Genomic DNA, 22,927 nt, shown 5'->3' on the forward strand with positions numbered 1-22,927 from the left:
CGACCAAAGCGGTCTCATCAGCTTGTTCGTTCATGTTTGACTATTGTTCACCGTGGTTTGTTGTTGTTTGAAGTCCCATGCTGAAGTCATGAACGTTAGTTGGTGCTCCAGTATAATCGGTACGCCTGAAACTCATCCGCTGTGCAAAAATAAGTGCGATTAAAATGCGTTAATTTTTTAGCGCGTTAATTTTGTGTAATTAATTAATCTTAATTAACGCGTTAAAGTCCCGGCCCTAATTATATTACATTGCATTTAGCTGACGCTTTTATCCAAAGCGACGTACAATAAGTGCGTTCGACCAACAAAATACAAACTTGAAGAAAACAGAATCATATAAGTACATCAGGTTTCATAGAGCAAAAACATTTCAAGTGCTACTCAACTGGCTTTAGATAAGCCAGTCCTTTATTAGTATATAAGTGCTTTGTTAATAGTTCTATCGCTCGAAGTGGAGTCGAAAGAGAGGAGTTCTCATTCATAACACTCCGTTCGATGTCTCACTATGGGATGCACCTCATCGCAAACAGAAGCATCAATCTCATTACGCCAATCCTGATTGGCTGGTGATCTTGACGTCAGCGTCAGGGGAAATCACCCCCTATAAGTAGCCTGCGCCACAACGCATGCGTCATTTAAACACCTCTTCTCGCTTCAGAGCACATCTCTACAGTAGCCGGGCAAGCTTCACTGTCCACAGACTGAACCCAAAATACTTTTTCGGTCGACGGGCGCTCGCCGACTACTCCTTCTGCTTCGCAGGAAGACGGTAGTACTAACGCTGTTAGTACTTGGAAATAAATCGACCTCGCCCTTCTCTACGAGAAAGTAAGGTAGGTCCGATTTTTTCAAGCTAGCAACACACCTGTTGCTAGCTCGCTCCCTTTCTACTGACACCACGGTAGCGAGGAAGTTGTTTTCTTTTCTCTTCCCCACGGAGGGGAAAAGGATTAAAAGAGGAGCATACTGCCACACCAGTCAGTATTCTCCGGGATTAAAAGATCCCCACCCTCCTCTTTCCCCGGATTAAGGACAAGGTGGTAATACCTTTTTCTCCCATCCCGCCTGTCGAGAGCGGGCCCTTTCCACGCCATGAGGCGACAAAGATGGACGCCCCTCTCCCTCACACCAGAGGAGTCAGGGACTCGGTGGCTCGACTCTGCGGCTGCGGGTTTAAGATATCGGGCACAGACACACACCAGGTCTGTTCGTCCTGCCTCGGGCTGGAACACGCCCGAGGCGCTATCGACAACCCCGGCTCATGCGGACATTGTGTCCGCTTCACCGTCAAGAGCCTCTGCCGACGGCTAGCGAGACAAGCTAGCCTGTCGGAACAGGACCCCCCCATGTCCATGGATCCGCCGGCCGGCAGTCAAGACATGGGGGCGTCCGCCACAGAGAGCGAACTCCTCTCCGTGTCGGTCTGGGGCTCATCGTCAGCGATGGCCTCAGAACCGGGATCCCGCGCCCTGACAGACCGGGACCCGGTGACGACAAGACACGCGGGAACGAGGAGGACGAGGAGGGGGACGCCCTGGCGTTCCTCCTGTCCGAGTCGGATGACCAAGAAGAGGACACCTTCATGTCATCGGCCCAGGCTGCAAAGCCTGGAGCGAGGGCTGCTCTCTCGGGCGACAGCACACCAGCTTCGCCCGGTCTGAGCATGGACCTGCAGGCCGTGTGCAAACGCGCTGCGGTCAGACTCAATGTTCCGTGGCCTGAAATGGCCAAGGAGACCTCCAGGTCCCGCTACGAGGGGAAGCACCTCCCCAAACAGCGGGAAAAGGGAGGCAACTCCTCCCGGTGTTTCCGGAAATGTTGGATGAAGTGTCGGTCTCGTGGAGAGACCGGCCCTTCAGCAACAAGGTCCCAATCCAGGGTGCCTCCTCCCTGGATTGTGACGGAATGGAGAGGCTCGGCCTGCTCCGCATACCGCCCATGGAACCGCTGGTGGCGGCCCACCTTCTGCCGAAGGTGGGCCCCTCACCGAGCAGGAACCCCACGCTGCCAGCAAAAGCGGACCGCTTTCAGTCCACAATGACTGAAAAGTCTTATAAAGCTGCAGCGCTGTCCGCCAGGGCCCTGAACGTGTCCTCGCTGCTAACCGCCTACCAAGCGGAGCTCTGCGAGGACCTGTCGGGTAGCCCAGGAGCAGCCACTCTGGACGAGATGGCAGCGGTCACGGACATGTGCCTCTGTGCCACGGGCAAGGTCATGGGGATCATGGTGGTACAGGAAAGAGCGAGATGGCTCAACCTCACCAACCTCCCGGACCGAGAAAGGGAAGATGTGCTGGATATGCCCATCGTTCCGAGGGAATTTTCGGCTCCGCTCTCGCCTCCATGCAAAGGAGGTGCGAGACGAAGAAGAAGGAGGACGAGGCACTCCACCTCTGCCTCCCTCGAAGGGTCCAGCCGCTGCCCTCACAGCAGCAGTCCTTCACCCAAGCAAACTCTGCCCGGTTCAAAGCACCGGTCAAGCAGAGGTCGCAGCCCACCCCGAGTCCCCAGCCCAGGCTGGAGACAAGGGCAAGTTGGCCGAGAAAATCTCCGGTTCCGGCTGCAGCTCAGGCTCAGCCAACCCAGAATTTCGGCCAGCAATCGAGGAAGAAGAAGCAAGTGGCGTGACAGCCCCTCCTTCTCCCCTCCGTGAATGTGTTCCCGCCGCCTCGAGAGATGCATAAACAACATCCTCAAGTCTGCACAAACACATGTCACACACTGGTTGATCATTCTGTCATTAAACATTTGCCGCTGAGGCATCCAGGCTTCAGGCCGAGGGCGCAGCTCAAAAAAATGAAAAGAAAATCAATAAAACCAATAAACAGCCCGCCAATTCTTCCCCTTTTGAGAGCAGCTACGGCATCTCTCAAAAGGCGGATTATTGACGGGTCTGTGAAGGCACCACCGCCACGCGCATGCGCAGTGCCGGCTGGGGCTTTAACACTAGAACCGCCAGAGGTCGCTGTATACCTATATCCGCCAACGGGTAAAGTTTACCCGCTATTGATTTCCAAGGTACAATGTACCATACAGAACGGTGAGTTTTGATCGCACAGGGATGATATGTATACCAATATAATCTGTGGACTCTCAGCTTTTCATATTATGTGACCCGCTCTATCAAAATCAGTCGGAAGTCGCAACGGCTCATTTCAGAGTAAACGTGGATTTACGTAAAAAACAATTTTTTTCAGGGTTCGGGTGTTTTGTTTGATTTTAAACAAACAAAGTCTTGGCTTTCAGAATATGAAACTTTTATTTCCAAAATCACACGATAAATACATTTTTGAAGCTTGTAAAGGGACGAAGACAAGCACCTCTCTCTCGCAATCTGCTCTTCCAGCAGCGCCGCCCCCCCCTCCCTCCGGCTGAAATTATGAACGTAAGAGTATAGTAATCATAGATAACACGGCAGGGTCAGTTACAGTTTGTTTTCATCTGATTTAAATTAAACAAAATCTTGGCTTTCAGAATATTAAACTTGTTTCGGCAAATTCAGATGATAAATATAACTTTGAAGCTTCGGCATAATTACAAGCGGAGAACGGAGTAACTTGACAGCAGGCAGCAGCAGGCACAACAACAGCCGGTGTTTCTCGTGAGGGTTTTCTCGTGAGGGTTTTCTCGTGAGGGTTTTCTCTGGGAAACAAACACAATACACACAAATGCAAAAATACACAAACACACACACACGTATACACACACACACACACTCGCGGGCTTCCCCTCCAAACGAAAATATCTTCCCTCCGTAGTATTTTGATCATTTTGATCGCAAAATCAATAGCGCGAGGAGCGCTGCATTTCTATGTGGTAAATATTACCCGCTGGCGGAAATAGGTATAAATATCAATTTTTTTGGCGATTTTTTCAATCTGACTTCATATTGACCATTTTTAACAACACAGGGTGTTACACACTTTCAGGAAAAGTCACGGACTGGGAGACGTTAATATTTGATTGAAAAAAAGTTACATACAATAAAAAAACAGCTGCGGGTAAAATTTACCCGTTGGCGGTTCTAGTGTTAAGGGCACCACCGTCACGCGCATGCGCAGTGCCGGCTGGGGTCGTAAGGGCTCCACCGTCACACACACTGGCACACAAACTGATCCCTTGGAGCGGCAGACGTCTCCTCTCTCTGAGAACGACGCATGTACCAGGAGTGATGCACCTCGGGACAGAACTACTGTCCAGAGGTGCACCACTCTATGCAGACTGGACTCCTCATCCAAGGATCGGGAGTCCGCTGTGGGTGCGTTACGGCGGAGCCGCGTTAAGTCTGTTTGCAAGAGGAGAAAATGCTCAATGACAGCTGTTCTCTTTAATGCACGATTTAAACGCACTGTTAGGCGGGGACGCACTCGTACACGATTGACCTCCGGATCCTCTGTACTCGCTCCCACCCCTGGTTCTGTTACCCCCAACTCTGGCCAGAGTGAAGGAGCAACGCCACACACTTACTCTGATGTTTCCGCCCATCTGTCACTCAAGACAGTGCTGTTACTGGCCCTGGCATCCGCTAAACGGGTCAGTGATATCCATGCACTGTCTGTACATCCCTCATGCACTCAGTTCGCCCCAGGGCAAACGAGAGTGTTGTTGAAGCCCAACCCTGCCTTTACACCAAAGGTGGTTGGTTCGTGTACCCCGATTGAAACCAGCGGCATTTCCTCCGCCGCTGGTTTCCTCCGGGGAGCAGCAGCAGGATCTGTTGTGTCCAGTCCGGGCTTTACACACATATATGGACAGATCAAAGGAGCTTCGTCTTAATGACCAACTATTTGTGTCCTGGGCTAACCCTCGCAAGAGTAAGCCTGTTACTAAGCAACGACTATCCCACTGGATCGTGGAGGCGATTGCTTTGGCCTATACGAGTCAGAATCTGCAAGCACCTTTGGGTCTGCGGGCTCACTCGACTCGGGGCCTGGCTACATCCTGGGCTTTGTTCAAGGGTGTTTCCATCCAAGACATCTGTGCAGCGGCGAGCTGGTCCTCGCCGCTCACTTTTGTCCGCTTTTACAGGTTAGACGTCTCCGCTCCAAGCGTGGCCCGAGCAGTGCTGGGCACCTTGTTGAGTCTGGACTCTACCTGTTAAGTTCTGGTTGATCGGTGATCTTCGAGATAAGCTCGTCTGGCAATACGGGAGCTACAATTTCCCATAGTGAGACATCGAACGGAGTGTTATGAATGAGAACTATAGGTTACTTACGTAACCCCAGTACTCAGAGTAACATGAAGTGAGATGTCTCACCAGACGGCCCTCCTTGCTATGGTGAAGCGAGAAGAGGTGCTTATTTTGAATGACGCATGCGTTGTGGCGCAAGCTACTTATAGGGGGTGATTTCCCTGACGCTGACGTCAAGATCACCAGCCAATCAGGATTGGCGTAATGAGATTGATGTTTCTGTTTGCTCCGCGATGAGGCGCATCCCATAGTGAGACATCTCACTTCATGTTACTCTGAGACTGGGGTTACGTAAGTAACCTATAGTTTTCAGTCTGTGCCGGAAGGTATGTAAGCTATCTGCTGTCCTGATGTCAATGGGGAGCTCATTCCACCATTTTGGAGCCAGGATAGCAAACCCACTTGTTTTTGCTGATGGGAACTTGGGTCCCCTTCGCAGCGAGGGTGCAGCGAGTCGTTTGGTTGATGCAGAGCGGAGTGCACGTGCTGGGGTGTACGGTTTAACCATGTCTTGGATGTAGGAAGGGCCAGATCCATTCGCAGCATGGTACGCAAGTACCATTGTCTTGAAGTGGATTCTAGCCGGAAGCCAGTGAAGGGAGCGGAGGAGCGGCGTGGTGTGGGAGAATTTAGGAAGGTTGAAGACCAGACGAGCCGCTGCATTCTGGATGAGCTGCAGAGGTCGGATGGCACATGCAGGTAGACCAGCCAGGAGGGAGTTGCAGTAGTCTAGGCGTGAGCTGACGAGAGCCTGGACCAGAACCTGCGTGGCTTTCTGGGTCAGCTGGGGACGTATCCTCCTGATGTTGTAACTAGAAAATATTACGTTTTTTTCTGAGCATTTGATACCAATCTCTAACAAGGAAATAATCAGTTAGTCCAATCTCAGAAGTACAATTGTGGTATGTTTTAATAGTTTTACATCTTATACAGTAAATAACTGAACCAGGCTCTGTTGCAAAAATGCACTCACTTGATTAGACACACTCATTCCTAAAGTTCACTTTTACCACTTTATTTTCCTTTTAAATATCCATGCCGACCTATATAACCAGCGTCAGCAGGGATGACTCAGCCTACATTGAGACTTTATTTTAAACCGCTCATATGCGTAACATAGTCGGGGTATTAGTGTTACAGCGCCCACATACCAGTAGCCCTTTAATGCACGGAAACGCAGGTTAAGGGGAACCCCAGAGCCACCTGCCCCCCCCCCCCCCCCCTCAGCTGCTCTGCCCAGTTGTCCCAGCGCCAGAGCAAACTCACTGCATGTAGAGGTATGTGAAACACTTGTTGGGTTAACTCTGACCTCTCCTTGGCCCTCTCTCATCTTTGCCTGAGAAAGCAGCAACTGTTGCCAACAGATCGCCTCCTGCAGCTACAACAACGCAGGCAGAAAGCAGCATAAACCTGAACTAGGAGCGGCTATTATTAGCAAACGTCAAGGAAGTTAGAAATCTGCCCTGCGACACGCTCTACAGAAGGAATGTAACGCCTCGTGGCTTTTGGAGTCAGAAATTACAATTCAGTTCACATACAGACAAGTTTAACCAACTCCAAATATGCTAAAGTTCACGCAACTCCTAAGAAATGCTTGGAAACTGATGACTTTTTTTCTTTTTAAGTTTTCGCTTCAAGTTTTTAGAGTTCACTTTTATCATTTCTTATAATAGCCCACAGCTGTCAGCATCAACTACCTTTTTAATTTCAGAAAAAGCAGTTTAATTAGAATGGATAGCTGCTCCAGTGGTGTTTTACTCATTTTTATTTGAATTTAAGTAACAAATTACATTTATATTGCTGAATTAAATTAGTTTTGCCTCTACTCCCATGAGGTTATTTCCTTGTTTGTCACCCTGAGAGCGGCTGCAACCTGACACAGACGCATCACTTACACTACCTACACCTTTGGCCTCATTGCAGTCAGTTTCTCAATCAGTAAGGATTCCCTCAGTATTCATCGTTCAGAAGGTTTTTACCATCTGCAGTCGTCTCTTTATCTGCAAAACAAACATACAAATGAGGTTAAATTGTTAACATAGGTTCAGGAGCATGGCCACGCCTAAAACTCCGCCTCGAACCACGGCCACCACTATTTATATAGCAGACGCTCCGGTCTCTCTCTCAGAAAAAATAATACAAATAATAAAATAAACTTCGCTAGCCAAGCCGCCGGCCGCATCAGATGACCATTACAGGTATGTATGATCTGTATGTGCAGTGTATTTGTAAAGCGCTTTGAGAGTCATTGATAAAGCGCTATAATAAATATAAGGATTATTATTATTATTTATTATCAAGCCGTTCAACCAGGGAACATACCGGGGTGCTCCGGACTCCGAGCGTTACTTTCGCAGCACGCGCATCCCTCCCTTGCCAACTATGCGGAGCCCCCCGCCCACCCGGCCTTAGCATGCTTAGTCAGCTCTCCACCATCTCAAACACCTCACTCACTTTCCTCTCCATCACGCAACGCCTCAGACTTTAACCGTCTATCACCCGCAGGGAGGCAGGATGGTGTGCAACAATTTCAATGACCTAGGCTGCTCTCTTTCTAGCTGCCGCCTCATGCACATCTGCTCTTTCTGCGGCGGCGCTCATGCCAGGAGCACCTGCCCCCACAACCCAACTACATCAGCAGATTGACTAGCACGGCAACTCAGCACACCCGTCAAGATAAGCAACTTAGCTACCGCCTCAGTGAATCATCCAGATAGTCCGTTTACTTTCTCACCAACGGCTTCACCCATGGTTTCCACCCAGGCTTAGCAATACTGCCTGACACATCTCACATCTGCCACAACCTTCAGTCCGCTATAACAGAACCTCACACCTTTGACACCTTACTGGCCAACGAAGTCAAAGAAGGATTCATGATAGGCCATTCAATAGTCCCCAAACAACCACAGCCTCCCCCACGTGCTCCATCTTCTCGACTTCTTTCTCACAGTCACTCCACCATCCTCACCCCCCTGCCACGGGCTGAGCACACTCATACAAATATTTTTCAGACCTTGGCATTCCTCCTTCTGAGGAGAAAACCTCAGGGCCTACAACCTTCATTAAGTTTCTAGGCGTCACCCTGGACTCAATGTCGTTCCGGGCTTCTCTATCCTCAGAGAAAGTACAGCGCATCACTCTCCTCTTGTCAAACTACTTACAGGCAGACAGATGCACGAAACGGCAGCCGTTAGCCCTCCACGGCAAACGACTCTCATATTCACACTCCGGAATAAAACGGATCAGCTGGAAATTTCTTTCCCCATCCACATCTTCCGCCTGAACTCGTATCCCAGCCATACGAACCACTAACCAAATACTTCAGCGCAAGGTACGATGCATACGCAACGCCTCAACACCCACTCTTTCTCACCGAAACAGGGAAAACGGCCACACGTTTGCGCAGCGTCCACAGCAGCTCGACCGGGCATCTCTTATCCAACCATCTAGGCCCTCGGCCGCTCGTCATCCCAAGCGTATCACGCTTACATCCACAACAATCTTAATGATCTCAGACACGCACACGCTTAAGTCAGCTGCTTTAATCCGACTCTTTTGGGGGCCCGTAATCAGCCCACGTAGATCATGCCGGAGACGGAACCCCCACTCTGAGTCTCCCACTGCACGGACCACAGCTCGTCCTCCCAGATTATCTCTTCACCCCCCTCATATCATTCACATGTTACTTCAATAAACTTACAAGCATCACCTTGTTGTAGCGTGGTTCCTGCTAGTGAAATGAGGTTAAATTGTTAACATAGGTTCAGGAACATGGCCACGCCTAAAACTCCGCCTCGAACCACGGCCACCCCTATTTATATCCGGCAAAACTTCTGGCCACTGCTTGTCTCCATCCTTTCAACCCACCCTCCCTCTCCCTTTCTACCCATACAGTTCCCCTTCCGACTCACACCGAGCGATACATCCATCCATCCCTTCTTCCCTCCCTCAACATCCCTACAGCCCTTCATCCCTTCATCCCAACATCCCTCATCCTACATCCCAACATCCCTCCATCCCTCATCCCAACATCCCTCATCCCTACATCCCAACATCCCTCATCCCTTCATCCCAACATCCCTACATCCCTCATCCCAACATCCCTCATCCCTACATCCATCATCCCTACATCCCTCATCCCTACATCCCTCATCCCTTCATCCCAACATCCCTCATCCCAACATCCCTCATCCTACATCCCAACATCCCTCATCCCTTCATCCCAACATCCCTACATCCCTCATCCCAACATCCCTCATCCCTCATCCCTACATCCCAACATCCCTCATCCCTACATCCCAACATCCCTCATCCCTTCATCCCAACATCCCTACATCCCTCATCCCAACATCCCTCATCCCTCATCCCTACATCCCAACATCCCTCATCCCTTCATCCCAACATCCCTACATCCCTCATCCCTACATCCCTCATCCCTACATCCCTCATCCCAACATCCCTTATCCCTACATCCATCATCCCTACATCCCTCATCCCTACATCCCTCATCCCTACATCCCTCATCCCAACATCCCTCATCCCTTCATCCCTCCATCCCTCATCACTACATCCCTCCATCCCTCATCCCTTCATCCCAACATCCTCTGCCCGTCACCATTTATATTTAAACGGGCATGTTTATATACTGCGTATACTAACACCTTAATTCCAGGTATCGTCTGGGGGGCCCGTAATCACCCCACGCAGATTATGCCGGAGACGGAACCCCCACTCTGAGTCTCCCACAGCTCGTCCTCCCAGATCATCTCTTCACCCCCCTCATATCATTCACATGTTACTTCAATAAACGTACAAACATCACATTGTTGTGGCGTGGTTCCTGCTAGTGAAGCTGAATATAACAACACAGAATAAAGTAGCTATATCTTAATAATCAGCCTGTTTCTCAAGCAGACGCAGGATGTATGGGGCTGCTAGCTAACCGCTAACGTTAGCTCAACTCTTTTCTTTGAAGACCCCGGTATCTGATGATTTGAATCCTTTATTCAGCTTAGTTTAAATGACCAAAATCTAAAGGATATCTTAGAAAAGTTGCTTTAATTGGATAAAAGGTCAGTTTATGGCTATTGAAACGAACCACTACTTTAATTTTAAAACAGATTTCAATATTTTATGGAAACATTTGGGCTAATATAATACATTACTTAACAAAATATACAACATACAGTAGGTCATCATTTTTTATCCGGAAATGTTACATTTCAAACCTTCTAACCAGACTTAATTTGGAAACAGCCACACACAGAAGCAGAAGGGACAGCAAAGAAAACAAACAACTAGTGTCTGACGCATTAGTGATAAACTTGATCTGTTCCGACTTTAAAAATAAATCTATCATTATGTAATTATTTCTTTAGTGTGTAATTACATAACAGAGCTGGTCACTAGTTTGTGTCAAACAACAGGTGGAAGTAGTGCATTGGTTGGGGACTATTTTTAAATGGCGGATTAATCCACGTTTGGTACTCTTATGAGTGTTGTTGGCAGCAGGACAGTGTATGTGAGATGTAGTCAGAATAAACAAAAGACGCAACAGTATGACTTATTGATATATTTGTAATAGTTGTTCACATCAATGCAGCACTTTGGCACTGAAGAAACATATATATCAGGCTTTGATACACATACACACTACTGGGAGAAATGTGGAATATTACCAGACTCATCCTTTAATACAGAATAGGTGACAGATCCTATTGATCAGTGCAGCATCAGTTACCCCACAGAGACTGGAGTATCACAGTGGCTTGTTTTGGTGCCGCAGCACCGCTTCGTGTGTGTGGGCGAGAGCCAGAGATGGAGCAGCGATAGATTGGTCGTAGAGTGGGGGGGGCACACAGCCAGGAGCTGGCTCATGTGTCCCCTCAGCAGCAGAACGTGGGCAGCATTGTTTTGGGTTGTGCAGGCTGTCAGGTTGGCATGCTGCATTATTTAACAGACATGAGTGGGCAAAAGGGGGAGGCAGAGTAAAAGATCTAATGGAAGCAGGCAGGGAATCTGCTGAGCTGTGAGTTAAGGAAGCACACTTTGGTACCACATCATTTAACCACATTGTTCTCAAGCACATACTAAAGCCTTGTTTATGTGATGGTTCTCCTGCAGAATGAAGAACTATCAATGTAGCATAGCAAACACCCTGCAACAATCTAAAGGCAACACTTTTAATTTCAATACATTTGTTATTGTTATCTTCATGTTTGTTTGTTTTTATTATTTCCATTATTGCCATTATGTCAGTTTGTCAGTTAATAATAATAATATTGTGAGGGAATGGGATGAAACCCTCTGTAATGGTCACACATGCAGAGCACACAGCACACACAGTGATGTGTTCTCTGCTTTGAACCCATCCTAGTACCAGGAGTCTAGTACTAGGAGCAGTGGGCAGCTATTGTACAGCGCCCGGGGAGCAATGGGAGTGGGGGGGAAGGGGGTTGTCCGGTGCCTTGCTCAAGGGCACCACGGCAGGGCAGGAGGTGAACTGGGACCTCTCCAAGTAGCAGTCCACACTCCATTTTTAGGTCTGGTCGGGGACTTGAACCGGCGACCCTACGGCTCCCAGTCCAAGCCCCTACTGACCGGCCACTGAGCCGGAGTTTGTCCATTAACTGGGCCTCATCTTAACCCCCAGACACAAAAGCAGATTTTAATTTAAAACAAGGCAACATTATCTTTTTGTCAGTGTATTTAAATAGTTTTCTGAAATACAGACAATTTAGATGGGTAGATATATATATATATATATATATGTATATATATATATGTATATATATTTGTATTTATATATATAAATACAGCTCTGGAAAGAGACCACTGCACCATTATCATTTTCTCCGGTTTTACTATTTAAAGTTACGTGTTTGAGTAAAAATAAAAGGCATTCAACAGACACCGGAATGGAATGGCAGACGTACATCTAGAGATAAAAAAATGTTCAGAGCTATATATATATATATATATATATATATAGATAGATAGATAGATAGATAGATAGATAGATAGATAGCTGGATAGCTAGATTGATTGATTTTTGGACTGATTTTTGTGAGCACACTGCCCCCATGTGTGTACATACGGAGAAGGCATAATAAAAGATGTATCTCATCCATGTCTCACAGGACTTCATGCAGATTGACCTCAAAACTCAGTCAACACATCATTAATCATCCTCTGTTTCACTCTGCCCGCTGTGAGCTGATTCTAATTCTCACTCCTCTCACTGTGTTTCAGGTGTGTGGAGAGAAAAGTCGCTTTGAGAAGCTCATGGAGTATTTCTGCCATGAGGACAGCAACATCGACTTCATGGTAAAGCTGGAAGCAAACAGAACCAATGATACAAACAATCATCCAATAACACGGCATGTGATCAATGTGAAGTCTCACATATACAAACAGAGAGGATATAACTTGATACTAATGCTGGTCATGTGATAGTAGAAAAACTGATGCTAATCACCAGCTTATTGTAGTTAAAGTGAAACCACCTCTCTTAGCAGTAAGTAGTTAAAAAAAGGTTAAAATAAAAATTGTATAAAATATATTTTCAGTAAAACAAACTGAATCAGTATTGCCTGGTTAAGAACAAGAGGAAAAAAGAACATTTAAGAAAATGCATTTCGATTTTGTGGCTTCAGAAGTTCTCTAATAATAATAATAATAATAATAATAAATGATATTTATATATCGCCTTTCAAGGGACCCAAGGTCGCTGTACATGGTGGACAAACAAAACAAACCATGCATTCTGTAAATACAGTTTACCTGGCTCTGAAATAAACTAAACTGATACAAACTAAAAATAGATAATTCAATCTGTAATACAAATGGTAACTTCATAACGATTCTAATATTGGTGTAAAGTCTGATAAATGTCTACCTACTGCCTGTCATTTAGCTTTACATACTTACCCTCATCTGTAATCATTATCAACCATAATATTGGCACCTGTAGTTAAAAAGTATTTCCTCTGTCTGCCCACCAGGTGGCCTGTATGCAGTTCATCAACATCGTGGTGCACTCAGTGGAGAACATGAACTTCAGGGTCCACCTGCAGTACGAGTTCACCCGCCACGGGCTGGATGAATACCTGGAGGCAAGTGTGATGTTTGTCCATTTAATAGTTTTATTTATTAAGACTCAGAAGAATCTATTGGATAACATTGATGTAGTCCCTTTGTAATTTGTTAATCAGTTACAACACGGCAAATGTTTTAATCTTTTTTAAATGTCCTGTTTGTGCAGAAGTTGAAGTTCACGGAGAGCGACCGGCTGCTGGTGCAGATCCAGGCCTATCTGGATAATGTGTTTGATGTGGGGGCGCTGCTGGAGGACGCAGATACCAAGAACGCTCTGCTGGAGCACATGGAGGAGCTTCAGGAGCACAACACACAGGTGGAGACACACGCACACACACTCACACGCACACACACTCACACTCACACACACATATCAGGGTTCGTAGCCTACGGGTGTTGGAAATCCTTGAAAATGCTTGAACTTTTATGAGGTGTTTTCAAGGTTTGAAAAGTGCTTGAATTTTGGGAATGGTGCTTGAATTTGGGATAAAGTGCTTGAAATTGTAAATGCTTTCCTTCGCTTTTTAGATTAAAAGAAAATAAAGAAGTCGGAGCGAGCTTAATTGCTTCGCTTTTACATAAAACAGCCCCGCTCCGGCCTTCCCGCGCTATGCGCGCGACCTGCAAGTGTTTTTGTTACGTGTGAACTGGGCATTCTGATGAGAGTGATAGATGACAGTATGACAGGAGGTTGCAGTTTCAACGAGCGTTAGCTAGCAGAAGACAAATACAAGCCATGGCTAAGACGAGGGTCAAGCCCACGAGTAGCCTCCTGCAAAGTTTGCAAAAAAATAATTTCAGTTGTTCACGATGGGAGAGTCTGCGCTGACGAGCCACATGAAAGGTACGCCGTATTAGAGCATTTTAGATTAGGCTAACGTTGAATGTTACGTTTGTTTAAGCTAATGTTAGCGAGCTGAATAGCGAACTCGATGAGGGATAATAATAATAATTGTAGGGGAAAATCCTTTCAGAGGAGCACACCTATGTTAATATGTACGTTACAGTCGCCATCCTGTGGTGTTCAGAGGATGAAGCACTCACTGTTGTAATTCAACCCAGTCTCACGGCATTTCGTGTTATAGTCACGAAATATAATCTATTGATTCGACACAGAACGATTTTAAAAGCAATGTATTTCTACTGTATGTTTCGTGCCTAAACCAAATGTGACTCGCTCTATCGAAATCAGTCACATTGACCCGAAGACACATTTTCGTTTGTATTACTTGTCTGGGGGAAGCTCGCGAGTGTGTGTGTGTGTGTGTGTGTGTGTGTGTGTGTGTGTGTTTGTGTGTATTGTGTTTTTTTCCCGGGGAAACACTCATAAGAAACACCGGCTGTTGTTATGCCTGCTGTGACGTTAAGTTACTCCGTTCTCCGCTTGTAATTAGGCCGTTACAAGCTTCAAAGTTGTATTTATCATCTGAATTTGCTGAAACAAATTTAATATTCTGAAGGCCAAGACTTTGTTTATTTGAAAACAGATGAAAACAAACTGTCACGGACCCTGCCGTCTTATCTATGATTACTATACGCCCTTACTTCATAATTTCAGCGGAGGGAGGGGGAGCGGCGCTGCGGAAGAGCAGGGTGCGAATTGAGAGGTGCCTGTCTTCTTCCCTTTACAAGCTTCAAAAATGTATTTATCATGAGATTTTGGCAATAGCAATTTCATATTCTGAAAGCCAAGACTTTGTTTATTTAAAATCAAACAAAACACCCGAACCCTGAAAACAATTTTTTTTACACAAATCCACGTTTATTTTTTCTAAATGAGCCGTTGCGACTTCCGATAGAGCGGGTCACAAATAAGAAGGAAAACAATATACACAGATTTCAGTATTCTGAGGCTCTGAGCCCCATTTCTTTTCCTCACGGACGGCAAAGAAAAGCCAGACATTATACGATTTAAAATAAAATCAATAATCGTGGGTTGATATTGAGTAAGAACCATAGACTGTGTATATAAAAGGTAAGAACATGTTTTTATGAACCACACAGTCTTCCAAGACCCGACCGGACAAAAAGACGCAGGCACGAAACATACTACCAATAGAAATACATTGCTTTTAAAATCGTTCTGTGTGTCATGAAAAAAAGGGGAAAATCGTGTTGGTGAACACAAATCAATAGATTAAATGTATTTCGTGACTATAACACGAAATGCCGTGAGACTTGGTTGCGTAATTAGACCTTAGCTTGTTAGTATGTTGTTATAAATTATAAACTGAGGATTTGACCGCATCGCTATGGTTAATACTTTTAGAAACAGGCTTTTATATACAATCTTGAAGTATTGTACAAGTAAAACTACATTTTGCTTTAATCCCATGTAACTGTAGAATAAATACAGTCTTCCTTTGAAGATGTATAAGACAGGTGTCTTGAGTAGTCAAAATGACCTACAAATCATTGTACACATTTGTAAATATTATTTTCCACTTGTTACCATTGTGAGTCTATTTGTATGCAGCTCTGCGTGATTTTGTGGCTACAATTCAGGCTAATACGCTACCAGAGGTGGAATAAGTACTCAGATATTGTACTTGAGTAAAAGTAGAAGTACCAGAGTGTAGGGAAACAATCAAAAATGTTCCTCAAGTAAAAGTAGAAAGGTGTTATCATCAAAATATAGTTAAAGTAGCGACAGTACCCATTGTGCAGATTGGTCCATTTCAGAATAATATATATATGATATGTTTTATAATGATTGATCATTAAAGTATTCTCAAAGCTGGTAAAGGTGCAGCTAGTTATTTGGCTGATTGTTTTAGGCTCAGCCAGGTTATATAGGATGCCTTACAGATCTACTTGTCTACTTACAGATGGGTCACTCATTTTGAAATATTAAACTTAGTTTTATTTTCTTTAATTTTTCATCCTCATTTAGAATGCTATCACGGAAACACACATTTGGTAGTAGTAGTAGTAGTAGTAGTAGTAGTAGAACCTTTATTTAGCCAGGAAAATCAATTAAGAACAAATTCTTATTTTCAATGAGGGGGGTTTGTAATAGTGTCCCTGAAGGTGCAGGGGGAGATAACGGTCTCCATCTTCAAGGTTTTTTGTATGATATTCTAGCTATCAGCTGCTGCACACTCAAAGGCGGAGCGGCCAAAGGATGTATGGGCTTTGGGGATCTTTAGTAGGATGTTTGTAGCTGAGCGTGCGTTGTGCGTCAGGGGTGGGCGGAGTTGCAGTAATTGTGTGAGGTAGAAGGGAGTGAGGCCTAGGAGTGTTTTATAAACACATCAGCCAGTGGATGTTGCGCCTGGTCTCAAGAGAGGGCCAGTTTGCCAGAGAGTACAGATCACAGTGATGTGTCCTGTAGGGGGCATTGGTGGCGAAGCGGATGGCGGAGTGATACAGAACGTCTAAATGTCCGAGAGCGCCTTTACACGCCGAGGGGTAGATGGTATCACCGTAGTCGAACAGAGTCATCTGGACCAGAGAGAGTTTAGCAGATTAATTGAATGAGGAGCGATTCCTATATAGAAAGCTGAGTCTAGCTTTAACCTTGGTCTGAATTTTGGAGAGATGTTCTGAGAATGACAGATTACTGTCAATCCAAAATCCTAGGTATTTATAAGATTTAACTATTTCGAGGTCCCGGCCATCGGCGGTCACACAATAGTGCCAGTTTGGGAGGCACCACTGTGGCCAAGCCACATGATCTTGGTTTTAGTGGTGTTCAGGACCAGGCCAAGGGCAGAGAGATTTGAAAACTATCCTGAAGAGTTTTTAAGACGGTATCTGGGGAAGGGCCAGCAGTGTACAGAATTGTGTCATCAGCATATAGGTGGATAGAGGAGTTGCCCACTGATTTCTCCATGTCATTTATATATATTGAGAATAGGATGGGTGCTAGGATAGAGCCTTGTGGTACTCCCTTAGAGATGGATAGGGGCTGTGTCATCAGATTGTCAGATTTTACACACTGGGTGCGCATGGACAGGTAGCTTTCAAACCAGGCTATCGATTGGTTAGTAACACCAATGCATTAGGGCTGCACGATATTGAAAAAAACTGACATTGCGGTTTCCCCCCCCCCCCTGCGATATATATTGCGTTTTTTTTTAACCTGTTAAGTCCCGGCGGGTACTTTACTTTTTTTTTCACGACACTGTGTCTCAGGGGATCTTAATATTTAAGAACCTATTAATGTGTTATACCAGATTAACGGAAATAATCTCAGCTAACTGACGATACAAACCATTTTTACCAAAACAAAACACAAGTCTCATAAGAAGCATCTAAATGACCCCTGAGCGAAAAACGGACTTTGGCACAGAACTCAAGATAAAAGTACCCTTATTATTTATCGTAGCTGCACATACAAGATATCTGATTAAAGCTGAGGTTCCACAGATTATTTAGGTATATAGTATTGTGAAGCTGACCGTTGAGCGGCCCAGACCAAGAAAGGAGGCAGAGGCAGAACATCCAAAAATATAACCCGGCGTGGGCATTTATTAAAAACACGGGCACAAAGTTCACAGTCTCAATCCTGCTGTTCTCTTTGTCCACATCATGCAGCCACAAGGATCTCACACACACACCCAGCCCTCAACAGACAGGGCAACAGAGCCTAAATACCCACACTCCAATCATCACAACAAGACACAGGTGAGGGGGGAGGAGACAACACAGGACACTAGGTGCACACAATCATCAGCCACAGACAACATATACTGTGCAATCACGCCAACAAAGTGCCCTATCACCCGGCCTGAAGCCTTCAGTCCATAGTGACGAAGCCACCTTCGTCACAAGTATCATCACTGAGTCATCCGAACTCGCGACAGGGGAACAGGGGACAGGGGACAGGGGAAGCAAACACAGACATCACAACACGTACCTTTACGGAGCTTCTAGGGGAGATCGTCTCACTGTAGCTGTCAATCTGATCAAAAGATGTGTTCAATGGCATTAAAACGAGAAAAAACGCGGCTGAATCGGTTAATCCATAGGTTTTTAACGTCTCTGTATAAAACAATTATTTCATTTATAATCCATAATTCCATTTTTATGTAAAAAGCAAAAGTTAGCTGCTAATGGTAGCCACCAGAGTGGCTGCTGCTTCCGGTCACACATTAACAAATAATGCCACTCTGGTGGCTACCATTAGCAGCTAACTTTTGTGCTCCGATTTTTACATAAAAATGGAATTATGGATTATAAACAATTGCTTCAAAGCCACAGATACATTATTAACCTATGGATCAACCGATTCAGCCGTGTTTTTTCTCGTTTTAATGCCATTGAACATGTCTTTTGATCAGATTGACAGCTACGGTGAGACGATCTCCCGTAAAAGCTCCGTAAAAGGTACGTGTTGTGATGTCTGTGTTTGCTTCCCCTGTCGCGAGATCGGATCGCTTAGATACTATAATCTGTGGAGTCTCAGTTTTAATCGGATATATTGTATGTGCAGTTTCGATAAATAATAAGGGTATCTTTATTTTGAATTCTATGCTAAAGTGCGTTAGCATTTTTAAAAAAAAATGAATAAAACCGCACGTCCCTGCGGTGTGAATATCGCGCATGCGCATATCGCGGTTAACGCAATGACACGGTATATCGTTCAGCCCTACAATGCATCTAAGCTTTCTCAGAAGAAGTTGGTGATCTACAGTGTCGAAGGCTTTGGCAAGATCGATGAAAATGGCAGCACGGTATTGTCTGGAGTCAAGGGCATTGATGATATAATTTAAGACTTTAAGAGTCAACGTCTCACACCCATGACCTGCACGGAACCCAGACTGCATGTCAGATAGAATGTTGTAAGCCTTCAGAAACCATGTTAGCTGTTTGCAAACTAACTTTTCTAACACATTCGCTATACAGGGTAGAATGGATGATAGCCAGTTGGGGTCCTGGAAGGAAAAGCAGTTCAGTCTTGTCAAGGTTGAGCTTGAGGTGATGAGCAGACATCCACTGAGAGATGTCAGCTAGACAAGCAGAGATGCGTGCGACGACCTGGGTCTCTGAGCGGGGAAAGGACAGAATTCATTGGGTGTCGTCAGCGTAGCAGTGGTATGAAAAACCATGCGGGCTAATGACTGATCCGAGCGAGTTTTTGTACAGGGAGAAGAGGAGGGGACCAAGAACAGAGCCCTGAGGGACCCCTGTAGTTAATTGACAAGGGTCGGACTCGGACCCTCTCCAAGTTACCCTGTAGGTACGGTCTTTGAGGTATGAGGTGAGGAGGGAAAGTGCAGAGCCTGAAACTCCAAGTTCTTGGAGAGTGTGAAGGAGGATCTGATGGTTCACCGTGTCAAATGCAGCAGACAGGTCCAACAGGATGATGACAGAGGAGAGGGATGCTGCTTTAGCCGTGTGCAGTTCCTCAGTGACAGCATCATATCAAACATCAACATTATAACCAGTCCGTTACACTTTCCCCCCTCCTCAAAGTCCCTCGTCCTCGAGGGAATAAACATAGTCTCTCAGGTGGTTAGGGGGTCTGCGATTTCTCTGCGGCCGTGCCTGGTCTGCGGCAGGGGGAGACAGGCCCACCGTGGGGCCCAGAGTAGGGCAAGGGGAAAAAAGTCCAGGTTGTGGGGAACCAGGCAAGGTCCCCGGGTCGTGAGAGGGGGGTTGGGAAGAAGAAAGAAAGTGTGTCGCTGTACCCCGATAGGGTGCCAACCTGTCCCGGTGAAGAGCAACTATTCTCCCTCTCCGCTGCAGTTGGACCCTGTAGACGACCTCACTCAGTCTCTCCAGAATCCTGCAGGGCCCTTCCCAGTTGCTGTCCAGCTTTGGGCATCTGCCCTTCTTCCTCTGTGGGTTATACACCCAGACCAACTCGCTTGCACTGAAATGCTGTCCTCTAGCATGCACGTCGTAGTTCCTCTTCTGCCTCGCCCCTGCACTCTATAGCTGGCGCCTGGCAAAGTCGTGAGCAGACTGCAACCGTTCCTGGAGTTTCCTGGCATATTCGAACCCTGGGGGGTCCACAGGAGCGTCGGGGGGCAAGCCCATCATCATCTCGCCCGGTGTGCGCATCTCCCTTCTTAACATGAGGAGGGCAGGGGAGCAGGAAGTGGAATATTGGGTCGCAGACCGGTACGCCATCAGCACGAGGGGGACATGGGCGTCCCAGTTTCTTTGGTGTTTTGCCGTCACTATGGCAAGCTGTTGAGCCAGTGTGCGGTTGAACCTTTCTACGAGGCCATCACTCTGTGGGTGAAGGGGTGTGGTGCGGGTCTTATGGGATCCCAGTTTTTCGCGCATAGCCTTAAACACTCGGGACTCAAAGTTCCGGCCCTGGTCTGTGTGTATGACTTCAGGCGCCCCGAACCTTCTAAACATTCCCTCCACCAAAGCGTCCACAATAGTCTCTGCCTCTTGATCTGGTAGGCTGTATGCCTCAGGACACTTAGTGAAGTAGTCCATGGCTGTGAGGATGTAGCAGTTCCCTTTCTCTGTGCGGGGAAACGGCCCAAGAACGTCGATCCCAATCCTCTCCATTGTGCACCCTACCGGAAACTGCTGGAGCTGGGCATGAGATCTGTCGGTAGGGCCCTTACGTGCAGTGCAGCTGTCGCAGCGGCGACAGTAATCTTCCACATCTACATCTCTGTCGCAGGCGGCGGAGAGTCTTGGAGAGTCTTAGAGACCCCAAAGTGACCAGATCCTGGAGTTCCATGCACTGACCAAAGTACCGTCTCCCGCAGGATCCTCAGCACCACCACCTGCCACCGTGTCACTCCTGCAGCCGGTTCCTTCCACCCCCTCTGCAGCACTCCATCACACAGGCGCAGGGCTTCAAACATTGACCATAGCCCTTTAGTGGCACAAGAAAACTGTTCCCACCGGGGTTTGTATTGTGCAGCCACCCAAGCTGTTACCGGCCTGATGTCGACATCCCCCTCCTGATTCTTCCTCCATTCGGCAGCATCTACGGCTAAAAGTCCATGGTCAGTTGATGTCCCGACTGGTCCCACCGCTGCACATACGTATCACCTCAGCCTGTAGACATTCCCTCTCCTGTATCTCTCTCTTCACGCAGTAGCGGCAGTCATCACTGTAGCAGGGGCGGCGGAAGAGTGCATCAGCGTTGCCGTGCTGCACGCCAGGTCTGTGAATGATGGTGACGTCATATGCTTGTAACTCTTCAATCCAGCGTGCCAGCTGGCCTTCTGGTTCTTTGATGGACATGAGCCACTGTAAGGCAGAGCGATCAGTCCGGACTGTGAAGTGGAGGCCCCTTAGGTAGTACTTGAAGTGCCCGATGGCGCTGACCACAGCAAGCAGTTCCTGTGTGGTGAGACAGTAGCAGCGTTCAGCTTTGTTAAATGTTCTGCTATAATCGGCCACTACTCTCTCTCCTTCTGGTGTCACCTGGGCCAGCATGGCTCCTGCTCCACTGTTGCTGGCATCGGTGTCGAGGATGAAGGGAATTGTGGGGTCAGGGGGGGAAGAGGATCGGTGCCTCCACTAGGGCTTCCTGTAGTAAAGAAAATGTTGCCTGACATTCCATGTCCATGAAAACACCTCTCCTTTCTGTAACAGGTGGAACAGCGGCGCAGCTATGCAGGAGAACCCTTTCACAAACCTACTGTAGTAGGGGGACTGGCCCAGGAAGCTCTTCAGGTTCTGCACAGAGCTGGGGGTGGGCCAGTCCTTCACAGCCTGCACCTTCTCTCCCATGGTCACCTCACGCTTCACGAAACAGCACTTCTGTGGGTGCAATTTCAGTCCTGCTCCAGCCACTCTCACCAGCACACGTTTGAGGGCCCCGAGAGCTTATTCGAAGGATTTCCCATGGACAAAGATGTCGGCCAGGTAAACAACACACTCATGGCGGAGGATGTCTGCCAGCACCTGGTCCATGAGCCTTTCAGGGCATTACAGAGGCCGAATGGGAGAAAACTGGGAGAATGGGAGAAAACTGCCATAAACCCCCGTTGGTGATGAAGGCTGTTTTCTGTCTGGCCTCAGGGGCAAGGGGGACCTGCCAATATCCGCTGCGCAGGTCCAGGGAGGAGAACCAGGAAGACGTTGCCACTGTATCGAGTGCCTCATCGATGCGAGGAAGGGGGTATAGGTCCTTCTTGGTCACTTTATTGAGTGGTCTGAAGTCTACGCAGAACCGAAAGTCCTCCTTCTTTGTCTTGGGAACCATGACTACTGGAGCGGCCCAGGGGCTGTTGGAGGGTTCGATGAGTCCAGCCCGTTGCATCTCCCCCAGTGCTTTATCTGCTGCAGCTTGTCTGGCCAGAGGGAGGCGTCGTGGTCTCATTCTAATGGGCTGTGCATCTCCAGTGTCGATGTTGTGTTTGATGAGATCTGTCCGGCCAACATCGGCCTCAGACAGTGAAAAACAGTCTTTGAATTCCAGCAAGAGCTGCAGCAGCAGGTTCTGCTCATTGGGAGTTAGTCCATCAGAGTTTCTCTGCCAGACGTCTGTCACTGCTGAAACTCTCTGCAGCAATGACTGGGTGAAGGCAAGGGTCCAGGGTCGGCAGGGTGGGGGTTTGTGCAGGTGCCGTCATCTGGGGGTCGCAACAAGCAACGGCGTCGGTCACTGTATCGGTTGTCTGTGTTATCATGGTGTGGGTCACACGACAGCCTGTCTGGTGTGGCCGCCTACACATCTGAACAACCTGTCCATCTGGAAAAGTGAGTGTAC

At 47.1% G+C, this 22,927-nt stretch overlaps 1 protein-coding gene across 1 annotated transcript in view; it reads left to right on the forward strand.

The window, feature by feature from the left end:
• fmnl1b (formin-like 1b) overlaps positions 1–22,927 on the forward strand; it is a 73,308-nt gene that overhangs the window by 27,255 nt on the left and 23,126 nt on the right. Inside the window, 3 exon segments of the mRNA XM_034106932.1 lie at positions 12,442–12,516; positions 13,194–13,304; positions 13,454–13,603. Of these exon segments, the coding sequence (XP_033962823.1) occupies positions 12,442–12,516; positions 13,194–13,304; positions 13,454–13,603 (336 nt within the window).

The sequence above is a fragment of the Pseudochaenichthys georgianus genome, chromosome 19, assembly GCF_902827115.2.
Source record: "Pseudochaenichthys georgianus chromosome 19, fPseGeo1.2, whole genome shotgun sequence".
Classification (NCBI taxonomy): domain Eukaryota; kingdom Metazoa; phylum Chordata; class Actinopteri; order Perciformes; family Channichthyidae; genus Pseudochaenichthys; species Pseudochaenichthys georgianus.